Below are 17,623 nucleotides of genomic sequence, written 5' to 3'. Positions count from 1 at the left end.
TTATTGGATCCCGTTAGCATAGTAAGCTGGGCCGCTCGCCGGCCAAGCACCCGATAGGCGTGGGCACGTACGCCGACGCACGATGCCATCCGCCCGGCGCCGCCGCCTCCTCCTCCTCCTTTTCTGTGGCCATGGCCGTCACCACGGGCAGCGACGGCTGCGACGACGTGGACGCACGCGCCTCCATCTCGGCCAAACAGGCGTCTGGGGCCATAGTCGTCACCTCGTCCACGTGGCGCAGAGCACACAGTTGGGCAACGCGCTCTTTTAAAACGGGGTCGCTCGCGCTGAGTGATTGGGCTAGGACATGCCAATCTTCGCTGTCGGCTTCCAATGCATACTGGACTACGAGCCGACGTAGGGGGACACGTTGGGCGCCCCGGGACGAAAAAGTTGTCAGGACCGTGTCTTCGCCCTCGCGCCATCGCGGGACACCGAGTGGGACAGTCATTTCGCGTGCGGCCAACCATGCTACCCATGCATGGGCGACAGACTGGTAGGTAGGCGATGCTATGAGCGCATCCACCAACATGGGAAAAAAGAAAGGCACTTCTGCTTGTAGGCGATCCAGCAGGGCGTCCCAAAGCGGTGCCCAGTCGTCCAGCGATACAGACCCGACGGATTGGCGTTTCTTGGTATCGGCCGGAAACAGCGCCCCTGGCACGAGTAGCTGTGTAATCAACAAGGTCACGACAGGCAGCACAGCCGCTGGCATGTCGTCTTCTGCCTCTTCCAGATCGGCATGCATCGCTCCTACACTCAAACGTTCCGCTGTATCAAATCGCACGGCAAGTTGGGCATAGCGTCCCGCCTCGTCGTGCAGCCAGGCCACCACGTCCGCCAAGGCCTTTTCATGAGGTGGTGACGATCGCTGTGCTAAGCTGACATCGCGACGTACAGCCTGTGCGCAGTTTCGATATGTGAGCAGCAGCTGCGCAGCGCGATCGCAGGCAGCCGTGTGCCATGCCTGCTCTGCCTCGTCGGCTGTCGCACCGTCGTGTGTGCCGCCATCGCCGTCGGTCTCCAAGGAGGTATGCAATGTCGGTTGCCAGTAATGCTGATCCAGCCATCCTAGCGCAATGGCACTAGCATCGCGGCATACTTCCAAACTAGGAAGCTCTTCATGGGTCGCAGAGTGACGCACTTGCACAAGCCATTGAGGCAGGCCGATCCGTTCGGCAATGGCACCGATGCTTTGCGCATACATGCCTGTCTGGAACGAGTCCGCAACACTATTCACAAAGCGCGTAAGAGCCATGGCATACGTAGCACGCACACCATAGGTGGGTGCGTGCGCTTGATCCAGTCGAATGCTTTCGACGAGCAGGGCCGTGGATTCCACAGCTTGAGGGCATGCACCACGATGCATCCACAACCGCACGACGCCCAGCGCCGCGTCTACGCCTTTTGCGTCCGATCTGTCGCCGTACAAATGGCTATGCACATAGGTGAGCTCATCGGTAGCCGCTGCATAATACGGCGTCCGACGCGGTAAACGCATCCGCCCAAAAAGAAAAAAAAAACGTTGGCGTACGGCGTGGAGGCAAGAGGCAGGAGGCGCGTGGCCTCCACTTCCATTCGTCCGAGGCCCGTGCGGACAGCGGAGCGTGTTCGCCCCATACTTCCATCTAGATGTCTCTGCCTCTGTCTTTGAAATCGCTGGCTCTTGGCTCCGCGTTGGCGCCTCATACACTGGAGATCTACGTACGTATAATCCTGACGACTGACTCGCGCAGGTGGACTATCTTTGTATGTGGTACCATGACAACGCAACTAACCCTAGGCCCCTTCTCGGCGAAGATCCTGATCAATTTCCATGAGCAAGTGCGTCCCTTGCTGTTTGGCGAGGACGCGCCATTCAAAAACAAGGTGCGCGTCGTCTTGCGACCTGTGCCGCAGCCATGGCATGCGTCCTCGACCTATTTGCATGAGACGGCCTTGGCCATCGCTCGTTTGGCGCCCACCGATCCGGACGTGCTGGCGAACCCCGAGACGAATCCGTTCTACCAGTACTCTGTGGCGCTCATGCGGGAGAGCTCACGGTGGTACTCGTCCAAGGCTCATGACAAGACCGCGGACCAGATCCGCTCCGAGCTGGCGGCCTTGGCTGTGGATGTGCTGAGTGAGCAGCCACGCAAGGCGGGCACTACGCCTACGCTGTCTGTGCCGTCCGGGGAGGCGCTAGGCCAGGAGATCCGTAAGCTGACGCGTGACTCGGACGATGGCAACACGGGCACAGAGGTGGTGCCGGACCTGAAGTACTGTGTACGTATCCATGGCGTGGCTTACCTATATAGATCAAGCTCGGCCGCCAAACGGGCGTGCATGTCACGCCGACGGTGCTGTGGAATGGCATTATTGAGCCGTCGGTCTCGAGCTCGTTCAGTGCGAGTGAATGGCGCTCGTTCTTTGACGAGCGTATCCCGAAAGCCAACATGTAGTGGTTGAAGAGGTAGAGAAATAGGACACACGATCGTCTATCTCTTAGCAGGGCAAAGCAGGAAGCCCAGCCCAGCCCAGCCCAGCCCAGCCAAGCGCCCGCCGCCCCACTGACCTCCACGTGGAGGCTGGCCTGCCTGCCTCGTGGTTCGTGACTACCATGGCGTTGACCAAGACCTCCTTGCCGCTGCCGCTGATGGCGCGTGGCAAAGTGCGCGATGTGTACGATTCGCAGTTGACGGAAGGCCAGTTTGCCGGTGCGATTTTGTTTATCGCGACTGATCGCATTTCCGCGTTTGACGTGATTCTGGAGAATGGCATTCCTGACAAGGGCCGCCTGTTGCATGCGCTCTCTGAGTTCTGGTTCGATCTGCTTACGCCTTCGATTATTGGCTCGCATGTGCTGGCGACCAAGTGGGTCGACTTCCCCACGGAGCTGCAGGAGCGTTTGAAGGATGTGCGAGACCAGGTCGATGGCCGCGCCATGCTGGTTCGCCGTGCCAAGGTGCTGCCGATTGAAGCGATTGTGCGTGGCTACATTACCGGCAGCGGCTGGTCAGAGTACAAGCGTACGGGCACGGTGCATGGCCTTCAGCTGCCAGCGGGCCTGGTGGAGAGTCAGCAGATCCCTGACGGCCCGCTGTACACGCCGTCGACCAAGGCCGAGCAGGGGGCGCATGACGAGAACATCCATCCGGAGAAGGTGTACGACCTGATCGGCCAGGACCTGGCCGACAAGACGGCGGGTGTGGCCAAGGCCTTGTACACGAAAGCGGCGGAGCACGCACGTACGCGTGGCATCATCTTGGCGGACACCAAGTTTGAGTTCGGTTTGCTGCCGCCTGACACGCCGAACTGGGACGGCGAGCTGATCCTTGTGGATGAAGTGCTGACGCCAGACTCGTCGCGCTTCTGGGCCGCGGACGCGTACAAAGAAGGCAAGCCGCAAGCGAGCTTCGATAAGCAGTACGTCCGTGACTGGATGAAGGCGAATGGCCTCGAAGCGGCTGCACGTACGTTCACGCCTGTCACGCTGCCGGACGAGGTCGTGGCGCAGACGGCGGCCAAGTACCGCGAAGCGTACGAGCGCATTACCGGCAAGACGTTTGTGTAGACTAGGTAGGGCTACTACGTGCGTGGTGTGGACGTGGGCGGCATGCCGCGTCGTGTGTTGGGTACATGGGTGCGTGGGGCGATCGGTCCTTTGCGCAGACTAGGCTGCGTGGCCGTGCGTGTGGGTGTCTTGACAGGCGTCGACGATGCCGGTGACGGCGATGACGCGGACGATGCGATGTTCGGCTGTCGCTCCTGGAGGGGCGTCACTGCTCCCTGCGCTCGGTCCCACCAGCTCAGGGCCTCTTGGCGGTTCGGCGGCACCGTGCCCCATGTCGGGAGACGCGCAGGCGGTCTACGCTGCGGTGTCTCGCCCGTCGAGGCCAGCGCAGGCGCAGCCAACGGCACAAACGCACGCTCCAGCTCCGCCATACTAGACGCGGCCGCTTGCATACGTTGGTGTGCGTGCGTCGCATCGGAGACGACGTCCGCCGCCGCCGAGGTCACGTCCATAGCCGCAAGGGCTTGCTGGACATGCTCGGCCATGTGCGACGCAGCCTCGGCGGCATTGTACGCTGTATCGTACTGTGCCTGGACAGGCGCCAACGCTTCGTCCAGCGCATGGTGCATATGCTTGGACGTCGATGGCACGGTCGTCTCCAGCACGTCATGATGCGACGCCAGCGCACGATGCGAAGACGCCGCGCTGGCGTGCACGGCGTGCCATGCATCGTCCCATGCTTGGTACGGCGTCGCCATAGCTGTGCGTGCTTGCGAGAGCAGCTGCGTATGCACGTCGTCCGCATACGCCATCGAGGCGTGCCATGCCTCAGTACTGGCCTCGTCGTGGAGCTTCGACGCAAGCGTACGTGACTGCTGCGCATGTGTGTCGACAAACGTCGACAACGCACGCTGGACAGCCTCGGCTTGGGCGGCCATCGCCGCTTCGTACGCGTGCCATGCCTCTTTCTGGGTGGCCTGTGTAGACGCCCAAGTCTCGGCATTGCGACGCTGTCGGCATGCCATGCTCTCGTAGCCCTGCTCCATGGCGCGCAGATGCTGCGACCATGCCTGCGTAGCCGCCTCGTACGCGTTCTCGAGAGATGTGAGATCCGCCGCTTGCGTCTCAGCCGCCTGCACGAGCGCATGAAGCGATGCACTGTGCTGTTCGTGCAGGCTCTGCATGTGCGACGTGATCATGGAATGCAGCGACGTACGTACATCTGTGAGCATCGCCGCATCCAAGCTCGGCGTCAACGAAAGCAGACGTTCCTGCAGCGCCTGCTCCAAAGCCCCCTGCTCTTCGCCCCATGTCTGCATCATGCGTGTCAGCGCACGGGGGATGTCGGTCTTGGCACTGGCATCCACACGCTGCCGCGCCTCGCGAAGCTGCTGCGAAAAGTGCGCTAGCGCTTGGTGGGTATGCTGATCCGCATTCGTGCGCCGTTCCAGCTTCGCAAAGAGGCCATGCACATCGGCGGTCGCCTGCTCTGCCAACTGCCGCAGCTCATGCGCGACGTGGTTGAGCTGCTTCTCGCTCGCGGCATGCGCATGGTGCAGCTTGGTCTCCTCCTGCAACTGCTCTGACAAGTGCGCCGCATGACTCAGTGCCTGCTCGAGGTCTTGCAGCCGCGTAGCATGGGCGGCCTCCATCTGCGCAGCGTCGGCGTCCCGCTTCGCCAGCACCCGCGTGTTCTGCTCGAGCTGCTCCTGAAGACTCGCCAGCTGACTCGCAGCCACATCCGCAGCACGTTTCTGCTCGTCGATATGCCGATGCAAGGCGGCTTTCTCTTTCTCCATACGCGCCCAGTTCTCTTCGCTAATATAGATCCCCTGCTTCGTGCGTGTCGCGGCGAGATCGCTGCGTAGCTGATCGATCTCCTGCACGTACTCACGCAGCAACGCCGCCCGCGTTACGCGCTGATTCGCTTCAGGGCGGTTCTTGATCGACTTGGCCCGCGACGCGTAGTCCAACGTCGAGAGCGTTTCTTCCAAGTTCGCACGGTCGTCGCTCACCGTAGCGATAATGCATGTCTTTGCTCGACCGCCCAACGAGTCTTGAAGCATGCGCGTGAGTCGAGACTCGCGATAGGGAATATGCGCACTGCCGTCGACCAAGGCATTGATCACACGGCCCAGCGTAAGAAGACTTTGGTTGATATGCCCAGCCTCTCGAGCGCGCTTGTTCTCCGCGCCACTGCGGCCAATGCTCTCGCTGCCGGCCAAGTCGACTAGGTTCATTTTGCCCGTACGCATAAGCTCTTCGCCATGCAAGCCCGTCTCTTTGACTTGCACAGTAAAGGTCACGACACAGTGAGAACGACTGGACACATCGTTGCAGCGCGTAGAGGCCGTATGCCGCCGCATACTGCCTTGCTGCAGGAGGCGAAGGCCATGCTCTGCACTGACCAGCGGCACTTCTTCCAGCCCCTGCAGCACAACGCCACGACCTCGGGTATCATCAAACATGCGCAGCTGTGAGTGCGACGAGGACGAGGCTTCATCGCGCAGCAAGTCACGCAGCTCTTCATTGTACAGCTCGACCAACGACATTTTCACAGCAAAGTCGTCGCCACGCACATCCAGGACATGGAAAAGACGATACAGTGTCCGTGGAATCACACCAGCCTCAGGAGCAAACGTTTCCATGTACGACGACAAATCGCCCTCCATCGTATGCGTCTTGCCGGTCCCGGTTTGGCCATACGCAAAAACAGTGCAATTGTAGCCTAAAAGTACATCGTTCAGCATCACACTCATGGCGTCAGTGTACACCATATTCTGATCGGCCTCGGCACTGAACACACGATCAAACGAGTACGTCTTCGACCGTGGCACAGCACGAGAGGTAGACGTGGCAGGGGTCTCTGAGACAACAGTGAGACACGTCCCCTGCGTGCCTTCTGTCTCAAATACGCTCTCCTCCCGTGGCGCCGTGCCACGCACACGCACGAGCACACGCATGGAGGCTTCCACACCTCGCTTGCGTTCGTCGGCCATATGCGATGCCGACACGGATCGCCCTTGCGGTGCAGGCCGCGACATCGTACTCGGCGGTGCACCGGCCGATACTGTCCGACCAGGTGCACGCACGCCTACCTGCGTACGCCGGACAGACGCCATCGGTCGTCGTCGTCGTGCTCGCGATCCCTGGGGCCTCGCGTCGAGGCGCGACGCGCTACGACCCTATCACGTGACTATATTCACCCAGACTTTCGCGCTCGCGTCCTGCGCGAGACTGGCGGAGGCGAGGAGCGGAAGCGTAGGATGTGCCTAGGTGTGAGCAGGCTTAGGTACACGTACTGAAAGAGAGATCACAGTATCACGGTGGCCAGGGATCGTCGCGACGACTTGCTTTGTCTGCACATCCCATAGGTATATTTTGCGGTCCTCACTGCCGCAGGCGACCCACACCTGCAGTTGGTCGCCGACGCGTTGGTACACAAAGATCGCCGTGCTGGCATACTGCTTATTCACATGAGAGGTATATGTTTTGAGAACACGAGCATTCGCAATATCCCATAGACGCACAGCGCTGTCAAGACTGGACACAAGGAGTTGCAAGGACGACGGTGAGAATTGCACAGATGCCACGGGGGCTTTGTCGTCATGCTGTAACGTTCGAAGACATATGCCTGCATTGGTGTCCCAGATACGACTGACTGTTAGTATGTATGCACGTACATAAGGCCATCATTGGAGCATGTAGCGATCATCGTGCCGTCACCACAGAAATCCACATCTGTCACAGCTTCTGAATGCGCAGCAATCGTTCGATGGCACGTCCCACGCTGGAGATCCCATAGCCGAATGGTCTCGTCAAAGCCACCGCTTACCAGCATAGTGCTAAGAGGATGGCATGCGAGGCACATGACATACGAGGTATGGCCTTGGAACGTGCGAAACAAGGTGCCCTGTCGTCAGCGAGTTATACACGTACCTCGTGGGCATCCCACAGACGCACACTTCGATCGTCAGAAGCGCTCGCAACATAGCGCGAGTCACGCGTCCAGCATAGATCGTTCACACCGTCTGTGTGACCACGCAAGGTATGCAATACACGGCCTGTCCGCGTCTCCCAAATCTGCACAAGGTGATCAGACCCACACGTAGCCACCATAGAGCCATCGTACGAGAATGACACAGCCGTCACACTACTTGCATGACCATACAATCCATACAGCCAAGTATACTGAGGCCCTTCGTCGACCTCCATCGTCGTGGCCGACGTAGATGGGCCACCCTGCTGCGACGACGCCATCGTACGCGTCGAGTCGAGATGTGGAGAGAAGCCGTCATGCGAGCCCAAGCCATGTCCGCAAAGTGGAGGTTGTGGCTGGCGCCGTCGCGACAGCGACCAGCACCACGACGTCCTCGTTCCTTTGAGACGCTATGGCCGTGCCTGCATTCCAACGACTGCACCGCGGCTACTCTGAAGTCGAGGACGCGAGCGTAGGCAAATTGGGCCCTGGTATGTGATCACATACTAACGCGAAACAGAATTTCAGGATGCCGGTTGTCTGCTAATCTCCGAAGTGCATTTGTTCTTTTCGCGTCCAGGCGAAGTGTCTGATCGTGAGACGGGTCAGTCTGCGTGCGTATATCATGCTCCTAACGAAAGTGTCACGCAAAAAACCAAGGAATATGCGGAAGAGTTTAGCCGCTTCAAGGATCAGTCGACCATCCGTGAAGTTCGCGCGTATGTATGCCTTGCTGTACTAATGATAGTCTCCTTATCAAGCATGCTGCGCAGCCAGATATGGAGGACCATGAAGAAAAAGGATTGCAACTGTCCCAGTTCGAGATGGCGCAGCTGGCAAATCTCTCGATCACAGACGTAGATGAGGCCCGCACATTGATTCCCACGTACGTGCACACAATGGCTTACCAAACCAGTCTCGCTAGCAAGGATGATACACAGCTCGAGTCTCTTCTACATGAGTTGGCTGCTATCCAGAAGTTCGCGTGAGGGCAACGAAGCGGCCCAGTTTTTGCATGCAGTCCATACTTGCGTGCCCACCATATAGTACCCCACACCATACATAGCCCCACTTACATGGGCCACATGATCAAACATGCGCCAACCGCGCAGTACACCGATGATGTCCATCAGGACCAGCCTGTGTGTGAATAGAGAGACAACATACCCTCCTACGCCCCATTGGATCGGGACCGTGAGCATCGGAAGAAATATCAAGCTGCCGTGTGAGTAAACAGGCGACGTACCTGACCTGGACATGCGGCATGGCACACGCACAAAGTGCAAACGCCGCATATATGGCACCACTGGCCCCCAGGCTGCTTCGTACAGCTAGCTCTGTCAGACGGGGACGAACTCGAAGCCCGGCGGCCATCCGCCATTGCCAGGCTGTCACAAGATGACTGGCCAATGAGGCAAAGAGGCCAGCCGAAAGGTAGAACGAAAGGAACTGAGGAAAGGAGCCAGCGTCAGGGTAGGCATCCAGCTGCCGTGCTTGAAGCACCTGAATCGCCCAGCTACCCACCGAATATAGCGCGACGTTGTTGAGCACAAAATGCGGTATGGATCGGTGGCTAAACACTGAGGTAAGTAATGTCACAAGGCGTCCAGAGGTAGGCCGATGAGTAAAATAGCGTCGCATCCATACCAGTCGACCGAAACGAGGCGCGGCCAGCCAAGCAAGAAACACGCCAGTATTCACAGCAATAATGGGAATGGCTGCTTGCTTGTAACTTGGCAAGTTCAAGTAAGTTTCCGCGCATGATACATAGAGCGACAGAAATGGACGCGCGACCGTAGAAGGAAGAAAACTTGTCGCGTCACGTAGCCAGTGCAAACCTTGGCCCAATGTGAGAGCTTTTTCATCCTGTACAGCCATCTCCATATCCTTTTGTACGCCTAACAGCGCAGAAAGAGACAGAAAGGCACCGTCCTGTTTCTTGAGCTCTTCCGCATGTCGTACACTCCAGTGCGCGCAGCCGAGATAGGCGACGGCAGAGACAGTACTGACCATGCCTATGGCAGCCCATACGGGTGGCGCACGTGCTTCGAGGATCGACAAGGGTGTGCTGCGTCCCCTGGAGGTACCACGAGGTGCGCGTGTGATCCTTGAGGCTGGCTGACGCCATGTCTGTGCCGCTGTGAAAAAGGAGCGACTTGCCCCGGAAGCCTGCACGCCGCTGCGTGCATGCCACAAGCCGTGCGCCCAGACCATGCTGGTGGAGGCCACACCTGGAGAAGGTAGGTCGCACGAGTGCATAGCCCGATGATCGGGGCTGGATAATCCGTGGGCCCTCGCAATGACGTGCTTGCACGACGTGCAGATGATAGAACGGAACGCCCATAGGCGGCGCCCCACAGGGCCGATATGACTCTTCCCTGTTGACCAATATGGCAAATGTACCGACGCGATTTTTGAAGCAATATGGGTCGCGCATGAAGGACGAGTTGGGGCGTGGCGCCGATGTATGGACATTCTTTAGCCCTATGGTCTTTCCCCACGCTGTGAATCTCGGCCAGGGCTTTATGAACTGGCAGCCGCCCAAAGCGATCTTGGAGAAGATGGCCGAAGATGTGCAGAAGCGTGTGGACGTGCATCACTATTCACCAGCGCGTGGCCGTCCGAGATTGCTGGAGGCGATCAGTGAGATGTACTCGGCGAGCTTCCGCAAGCCTGCGCCAGAGAGCACGGACGTCGCGGAGGGTGTGGTGGAGCGTGATGCCCAGGGATGGCCTGTACAGCGCCCGGATCTAGGCATCAAGCTGGACACCAAGTCGGAAATCGCCGTGACGGCAGGTGCAAACGAAGGCATGTACTCGATCTTGACAGCTTTCTTGGAGCCAGGAGACGAGGTGATTCTGATCGAGCCTTTCTTCGATCAGTACGTGTGTGAGACGACATTCAACGGCGGAACACCTGTATATATTCCTATGATCCCTCCGCCTGCAGGCAAGCGCGTGACGACGGGTAACGATTGGCAGTTTGATTGGGATGCGCTTGAACAGGCAATGTCGAGCAAGAAAGTCAAGGCGATGTTCTTCAACACGCCCTACAACCCGATTGGCAAAGTCTGTACGCTGGAGGAGCTACAGCGTCTGGCCGATCTCTGTATCAAGTACGATATCCTGGTGATTGCCGACGAAGTATACGATTGCTTGACGTACGATGGTCATGAGCACATCCGCATGGCGTCCATCTCTGGTATGTGGGAGCGTACCATCACAGTTGGCAGTGCCGGCAAGTCGTTCGCCTGCACAGGCTGGCGTGTTGGCTGGCTCATGGGTCCGGCTCATTTGGTGACCCCAGCTTTCACGGCGCACCTGCGCATTACCTTTACAGTCAACTCGCTCGCCGCCGAGGGCGCGGCAATGGGGCTAGAGTTGGCCAAGACCAGTGACTTTTTCAAAAAGCAGGTGGATGAGTACGATGTGCGTCGACATGAGCTATTGGCTGTGCTCGACGAGGTGGGCCTGCCATACTCGGTGCCGTTTGGCAGCTACTTTGTGCTCGTCGACGCGTCGCGCATCCAGATTCCCGCAGACTTTGAGCTTCCGCCGGAAGTGAAACGCAAGCCGCGTGACTACCATGTGTGCTGGTTTATTGCAAAGACGTGTGATGTGGTCGTGCTACCTGCTACCGCTTTCTACTCCGAGCAGCATGCCCACATCGGTGAGCGTTTCATTCGGTTTGCCTTTTGCAAAGACAATCAAATGGAGGAAGCGTCGAAGCGCTTGCGCCAGGTATGTATCCCATCTCCACTTTCCTGCTAACCAATCTAGTTGCAGCCGTTCCTGTCGACGGACGATCGTACTCCGTAGATTACGTAGCCTGCATGCATATGCCCTCCCCAAGCTGCGCGTACCCCACACTCGCAGGCGCATGCAGTATGTGGGTGGAAGACAAGAGGGAGAAATGAGACCGATCGTAGCGTTTCTGGAGCGACCACGGTCATGTCCGACGTGATACGATCGTCCTCGCGACACGGAAGGCGTCCTCGTCGTGTGCTCGAGGACGCTTTCAATGAAGTCGAAGCCAAGCACACATCGTCGCATCGTCGACGGTCGAGTTCTCGTGCTAGCAGCCGCCGTCATGGACGATCTTCACGTGCTTCGTCTGTGCAGAGCGAGTTTTACGATCTGAGTGGCTCCGATGTGGCATCATACATGACTGGTTCGCAGCTAAGTGTAGCCACAATGGAGACGGATCCAGCCTATGCTAGCCACCAGCGCGGTGCGGCGGATGAGGCCGTGGGCCTGAGTGGTATCGAGCCACCGATGTCCTCCAGCAAGGAGCGCAGCTCGCGCCGTCGCAAAAGCCGTTCGCACCGTACGGCGGAGGAGGGAGAGCGACCCCGCTCGCGCACGCACCGTTCGCGACGATCACATGGGGACGAAGCTTCGACGAGCCGTCCTCGCTCGCAGCACCGTCGCTCGCGGCGTAGCAGTGAGGAGGAGCAGGCGCAGCGCCGTGCCGAACGCAAGGAACGCAAAGAACGCAAAGAACGCCGAGAACGCCGACGTGAGAGCGGAAGCAGGTACGCCGAGAGCCAAACGGGGTCGGAATGGTCGGACGACGTGGGCTCTGTGGTGTCCAGCCAGGCGCACTCGGAATCGTCTCGTCGGCATCGCCGTCGTAACAGCCGCTCGGTGGCATCTGGGCTGTCGGAAGAGCGAAGCGAGGCAGGTGATTCGACACGTCGTCGCCACCGACGCCGTAGCGGCTCGTCGCAGGGCAGTGACAGTGGGCGGTCACGTCGCCGCTCTCTACGTCGTTCACGGACGCGCGACTCGACGCGCCATGCACATGCCAGGTCGGGTCGGGCTGGGCTGGATGCGCTGGAAGAAGAGCATGCATCGATTTTGGAGCGTGATTTGCAGGACCAGGATCCGTATGCATCGCCTGTGCCTGGCTCTACGACGGCCAGCACGGACGCGGCGCGATCGCGACGCTTGCTGGGCCTGGGTGGACTTGCGAAGCTACCAAGTCTACGACGAAGCAGCCAAAAAGGCCTGGGAATTAGCGTGAAAGACGACTCAGCCTCGGAGGCCCGCATGGCTGAGCAGCGGGCCAAGGCGGATGCCAAGACGGAAGCGGCGCTGCGCAAGCTGGACGAGGCCGAGCAGAAGCGACTCGCTGTGCTGCAGAAGAAGAAGGAGCGCGCAGAGCAGAAAGAAGAAGAAGCACGACGCAAAGCCCTGGTCACGCAGCGCAAGAAAGAGCTGGCGTACACCGCGAAGCAGGAGAAGCTGGGAGAAAAGGAGCGACGGCGTCAGGAGAAAGAGGAGGCGAAGAAGGCAGCTGAGGCCGCGAAGCAAGCGCGTGCATCGGAGGCGCTGATCGAAGTGCAGCGACGTGAGCGTGAGCGTGAGCTGGCCGAGATGGATCGTAAGCAGCGGCGCTTGATGTCGATTACGCCCTTCCGACGTCGTCACCCGAAGTTGGAGCTAAGCATGATGACGCCGATGCAGCGCCATATGTTGGTCAAAGTGCTTGTTATGCTGCAAGTGCAGGAGGAGTGGATGGGATTGGGCCAGCATGGTATGATGGGATTGTATGGCTTCCCCTTTAGCACAGAGCGTCAGCCTGTAAGCGAGCGTCGTGCCAAGCTGCTTCTCTTTAAGAAGGAACACAAGCCAGTGCCTGCGTCCTTGGCGCCGCCTGATGAGCCGCTCATTTTGCGCCATATGTTCCAAGTGCACCTTCGTCAGCTGCCGGGCCTGCGTGATGCGCCGCTGGAGTACTGGCGCAAGCGTGTGCAGCGCATCAACGAAGTGTACTGTGACGATGCGATGTCGACGTCGCGGGAGCAGACGCAGTTGGTCTTGTCGCATATGCTGTCGCTGGTCGGTACGCAGTACTTGGGTCTCTTCTTTGCGCGTGGTGTGGGTGTTCGTGGCACGGATGAGCTGCGTGGCCCTGGCATTGGCGACCCAGGCACAGAAGAATGGGGCGTCGGCAAAGGCTGGGGGGCAGGTACAGTGAAACGTGGCCTGGCGCGGCCGTATGTGTTGACGGACCGCGACTATGACCTCATTGACTCGCTCTTTGAGGACACAGAGCGCGATGTGTGGCAAGCCGCTGGGCGTGAATCGGAGCGTGTGCAGGGCGACTTTAATGCGTTCAAGGAGAAGATCATCGAGCAGGAAACGGGTCTGGAGGAGATCACGTCGTACCTCACAGTGAGCCAAGTGGCCAACTTGCCGATCGAGCTGCAGAATGCCGAAGAGTGGGTCCGAATCCACGTCGCGTTGGTCTGCCGCTGGCTGCTGGTCGAGTCGCCGGCCGCTGATGCGCTATTCAACTTTGTGCGTATTGCGCACTCGCTCTTCCCGTACTGGGCTGTTCGACAGGCGCTGATGGTGGCGAATGCACAGACGATGATCCAAGTCGTGCTCTCCATTTTGCTGGTGCAGCCGATGGGAGCTGATTCGCTGTTCCAGCGGATTATCGGCTACGCGATTGGGCGCGAAGCTACGACGATGCAGAAAGAGGTGATTGAGCCTCTGCGTCGCGAAGTGGCTGAATCGATGCTGATCAACAAGGTCGACGCGTACGTGCGTCAGCGCACCGCGTCGGGCGTGGCGCATCTCGAAGCCGAGTCGATCAAGACAGGCAACGATTTGTTGACGACCATTCTGCTCACACCCACAGAGCCGCTCCTGGACTCGGGCCTCAAATCGCACGTGTTGTCGATGCAGGCGGCGTACGCGGCATCGCCGTATCGTACGCAGCCCGACTTGGCCTACCCGGCGTCGACACCGCAAGGCAAGAATGCCAAGCCGATACCCAGTTGGGGCGCGCCGCCGGGCGACGTGAACAAGGCGCGCGAATTTGCGCTGCTGAAGCTGTACCTCCGCTCACTCCTAGAGAAGCATGATCGGCAGCGCCTGGCCAAGCTGCTGAGCTCCAGTCTGTTTGTCAACTTTATCAAGGACTCGCTGCAGCATGTGTTTTACGATGCAGTGCGGCAAGTGTCCAAGTCGGCCGATCTCAGCGGACGGCTGGCCGACTTGCAAAAGCTGCTGGACGATGCGATCGACGTGCGGAAGAACTCGGACAACTCGCTCGAGGCATGGATTGCATTGGCCACCAAGCACCATGAATTCATCTACTTTTTCGTGCACGAAATGGCCCCGATCCTCGATCCCATTTGGCAATGGTGCCAGTACGGCTTGGACTACATGTCGCTCTCAACCACTGATCCCCAGCGTCCTGACGACCGACGTGCGCAGGACATTGAAGTCAACCTCGACGAAATGCTGCAGGACGAGCGCTTGTCCGACAAGGACGTCGATCGCATCCTCCAGGAAATGGACCAGTTGATTGAGTACAGTCGCTGGAGCAAAATCCGTCGTGAGCTGCAGTTCCGTCGTCTGTTCTTGCTCTCGCATACGCCGTCGTCGTCTGGCCTGTGGCACGAAAGCATCCCCAGCGACGAGATGCGCAAGGAACTCCGCGACGTGGATGGACTCCTCGCCGAACTCCTGCGCAAAGAAGGCAAGGCTATGGACGATGGCGCGTGCGATGACATTCGCGGCGGCGAGCGCAAAGACGTGCCATGGGCCTTTTTCGATGCCGCGGATCCCCTGGGCCAGGCGATTCGGGCCGAACCCGCGTCGAAGCAGCATCGATTGCTGCGCGTACGCCCCGGCCTTCGGCCGCCCACGCTAGAGGCGACACGCAAACTCCAGCCGCTCTTCCGCGAGTTGCTCGTCGCCGAGCTCCCAGATTGGCTGGATCAGGACCTCAATGGCGAGCCACGTGTAGCGCCGAAATCGCTGGCGCAGGCGTCTTCCAAGCTGCTCCGCAAGACGCGGCGTGGTGAGGCGGCCTAACGACGTACATAGACCATAGCGATCACCTTTTCACATGAATAAGCGTAGAGTGACTATGCGGTGGGGGGTATAGGCGAACATGTCCGCCGGTCGAAGCCATGCTTTGGCCTGGCGGTAGCCCACTCCCAATCTACAAGGTATCACGGCGCCGCCGGTGCGGTGGTCGACGTCGCGCTGCTGCGGTCCCCTTTCGCGTCATGCGACTTGGCGCCCGAAGCGTCGCTGCCCTTCGCCGGCTTCGCATCGTCGGCCGCCGAGGCAGGCCCACGACCACGCCCTCCGCGGCCACGACGTCCACTGCGCGACCGCTGCGACACAGGCCGTGATTCGTCGGGGTGGCTCGCGGTCGTTGCATTTGCGTTCGCGTTCGTGGCGGGCGCGGTCGGCGAGGACGACGCGCCAGCGGCCGCGTTGGTCTCTTTTGTGCCGCGTGGCTTCGCACGCGAGCGTTCCAATCGCTCCAACGTAGGGACCACCGAGGTCTCTTTGATCGTACGTCCGCGGCACTGCAAGGCCTCTGTCGCAGCGACGTCCGATTGGAAGACGACGTGGACAAAGTTGCGCATACGCGGCGTGTCCTTGTCGTCCTTCGCACGACGATCTCGATCGGCCGGGAAGAAGACGACATGTTCAATGGTCTTGGCGTACTCGCCAAAGTACGCACGTACATCGTCTTCGGACACGGGATGCGCCTCGCCCAGGTGGCCCAAGAACAGCGTCGTAGTCGACTGCGTCGCGGACGGCGTAGTAGACGTCGAAGAGGTAGGCGCCGCGGCCGTGGCCGTAGACGTAGACGTAGACGTAGACGTAGACGTAGACGTAGACGTAGACGTCGACGTCGACGAAGCCTGCGACGGAGGAGCCCGCTCACGTGGCGCGGCTGGCAAAGCCACCTTCGGCATAGGTCCGTTGAGGCGGTTCCGTCGCGAGGCGAAACTCATACCGGCGCTCTTCATCTCCGTCCCGATACGGCCATGCGACACGTCCAAGACCAGGGAGCCCAGCGTCGCATCCGGTAGGTTCCAGTGCCACATGTGCTTGAACGCATCATCACGCGACGCGCCCATCGTCAGTGGCTGCGGCACACGCAGCGCCACGTTCAGTGCGTGGCTCAGGAGCGGGCGCTGCGAGGGATCAATCGCTGCCTCGACCTGCGGACGCACCGAGTCCCAAATCTCCTGGAACTCTTCAGCCGCCTGCGCGATACGAGCACGGTACTGCTCCAGCGAGCCGGACACGCCAAAGTCATTGTAGCTCGTCACATAGCGCCAATGCAGACCACCACTCAGAGTCAGATCTGCACGCAGCGCATGCGCCAGCTGCGCAAGAAGGCCATCACGACCTGGCGACGCGTACGATACCAACATACGCACCTCCGAAGGATCGTACACATGCTGCGCCGTCTCGACCAACTCGCCGATCTGAAGCATGGTCGTCCACATAGCACCTTGGCCACCGGCCATAGTGCCATGCGCAGCGCCCCTGTCAAAGAGCTTGTGCGGTACCACCGCACCGCCCAGACCCAGCAGACGAAGTCGCAGACCACCAACCTCAACGGCATGTGTCGTAGCCTCGTCAAGAAGGAACAGGTTCGGCACTTGGTACTCCCCTGACCGCAATCGCTCCAGCACGTCCACGTCCTCACAGGCACCGTACGTGGTAAACACCGGTACGTCCAATGTCAGCTGCTGGGTGAGTAGTTGGGGAAACTCCGACAAGGTGACTTGCGGGTGCTCGTCCAGCGCCTGCCGCAACGTCGAAGGCGCGCGTGACTGACCCAGCGAGGGCCGAGCGTCTCGCGGCTCATGACTATCCAAGAGCACCGAGCGAAGCTTGCCAGAGATCAGCGGCGAGTACTGCACAACATGGGCCAGCGTGCGGTCGCTCATACGCGAGACACTGTCGCGTGTGTAGAAACCAAAATCGCCCGTGTGCACGATGGCCGAAGCCTTGGTCTCCGCGGCAATGCGGTTGAACTGCGCGACATGTCCACGAATGTCAGCCACACATGCAATACGGCCCATGGAGCCATGAATAACATGCACAGGCCCGTGACGATGGTGCGACGTAGCGCCAGAATGCGCACCGGGCGCTGGGGTGGCTCCACCGTCAGCCGCCAGCGGCCCGGCCTCTGTGTATTCATGACGACGGGCATTATGACTACCCTGTGCGCCTAACGAAAACTTTTTTCCAGTACCATACGTGCGTGTGTGTGGTCCTGCTCCTGCGTCCATCGTACTTCGGAGCGTAGAATACGAAGCGTCCTTCGAGCCAGCGCCACGCACACTGTCGACCCCTCTCCCTTTCTCTCGTCGC

General features: G+C 59.6%; 7 protein-coding genes across 7 annotated transcripts; 3 read left to right on the top strand and 4 right to left on the bottom strand.

Moving 5' to 3' along the window:
- Window positions 1-13: 13 nt before the first annotated feature.
- Window positions 14-1,501, bottom strand: Malapachy_3665 (hypothetical protein; the record flags this gene model as incomplete). Its single annotated transcript, XM_018138127.1, has 1 exon — window positions 14-1,501. One exon carries the CDS (start codon window positions 1,499-1,501, stop codon window positions 14-16), a length of 1,488 nt encoding a protein of 495 aa, XP_017993488.1.
- A 2,257-nt stretch (window positions 1,502-3,758) lies between these two features.
- Malapachy_3614 (kinesin-like protein) lies at window positions 3,759-7,753 on the bottom strand (the record flags this gene model as incomplete). The annotated part of the gene is given in 6 exon segments (XM_018138079.1): window positions 3,759-3,768; window positions 3,785-6,678; window positions 6,706-6,765; window positions 6,796-7,150; window positions 7,177-7,406; window positions 7,433-7,753. The coding sequence occupies 6 exon segments, from the start codon at window positions 7,751-7,753 to the stop codon at window positions 3,759-3,761; spliced, it is 3,870 nt and encodes a 1,289-aa protein (XP_017993970.1).
- Window positions 7,754-7,884: 131 nt separating this feature from the next.
- Window positions 7,885-8,461, top strand: Malapachy_3695 (rpb4-16 kd subunit of dna-directed rna polymerase ii; the record flags this gene model as incomplete). The annotated part of the gene is made up of 4 exons (XM_018138157.1): window positions 7,885-7,963; window positions 7,993-8,191; window positions 8,221-8,358; window positions 8,389-8,461. The coding sequence occupies 4 exons, from the start codon at window positions 7,885-7,887 to the stop codon at window positions 8,459-8,461; spliced, it is 489 nt and encodes a 162-aa protein (XP_017993647.1).
- Window positions 8,462-8,685: 224 nt separating this feature from the next.
- Malapachy_3672 (integral membrane protease of the rhomboid family) lies at window positions 8,686-9,485 on the bottom strand (the record flags this gene model as incomplete). The annotated part of the gene is made up of 3 exons (XM_018138134.1): window positions 8,686-8,690; window positions 8,719-8,803; window positions 8,829-9,485. 3 exons carry the CDS (start codon window positions 9,483-9,485, stop codon window positions 8,686-8,688), a joined length of 747 nt encoding a protein of 248 aa, XP_017993549.1.
- Window positions 9,486-9,862: 377 nt separating this feature from the next.
- On the top strand, window positions 9,863-11,290 carry Malapachy_3627 (bna3-arylformamidase; the record flags this gene model as incomplete). Its single annotated transcript, XM_018138092.1, has 2 exons — window positions 9,863-11,212; window positions 11,252-11,290. 2 exons carry the CDS (start codon window positions 9,863-9,865, stop codon window positions 11,288-11,290), a joined length of 1,389 nt encoding a protein of 462 aa, XP_017994037.1.
- A 132-nt stretch (window positions 11,291-11,422) lies between these two features.
- On the top strand, window positions 11,423-15,307 carry Malapachy_3678 (hypothetical protein; the record flags this gene model as incomplete). The annotated part of the gene is made up of 1 exon (XM_018138140.1): window positions 11,423-15,307. One exon carries the CDS (start codon window positions 11,423-11,425, stop codon window positions 15,305-15,307), a length of 3,885 nt encoding a protein of 1,294 aa, XP_017993547.1.
- A 140-nt stretch (window positions 15,308-15,447) lies between these two features.
- On the bottom strand, window positions 15,448-17,541 carry Malapachy_3661 (ser thr protein phosphatase; the record flags this gene model as incomplete). The annotated part of the gene is made up of 1 exon (XM_018138123.1): window positions 15,448-17,541. The coding sequence occupies one exon, from the start codon at window positions 17,539-17,541 to the stop codon at window positions 15,448-15,450; it is 2,094 nt and encodes a 697-aa protein (XP_017993492.1).
- Window positions 17,542-17,623: the final 82 nt, after the last annotated feature.

The sequence above is a fragment of the Malassezia pachydermatis genome, assembly GCF_001278385.1.
Source record: "Malassezia pachydermatis strain CBS 1879 chromosome Unknown scaffold1, whole genome shotgun sequence".
In the NCBI taxonomy this organism is placed as follows: domain Eukaryota; kingdom Fungi; phylum Basidiomycota; class Malasseziomycetes; order Malasseziales; family Malasseziaceae; genus Malassezia; species Malassezia pachydermatis.
The sequence above is the reverse complement of the archived record's forward strand: the minus strand, read 5'-3'. Positions and strand labels throughout refer to the sequence as shown.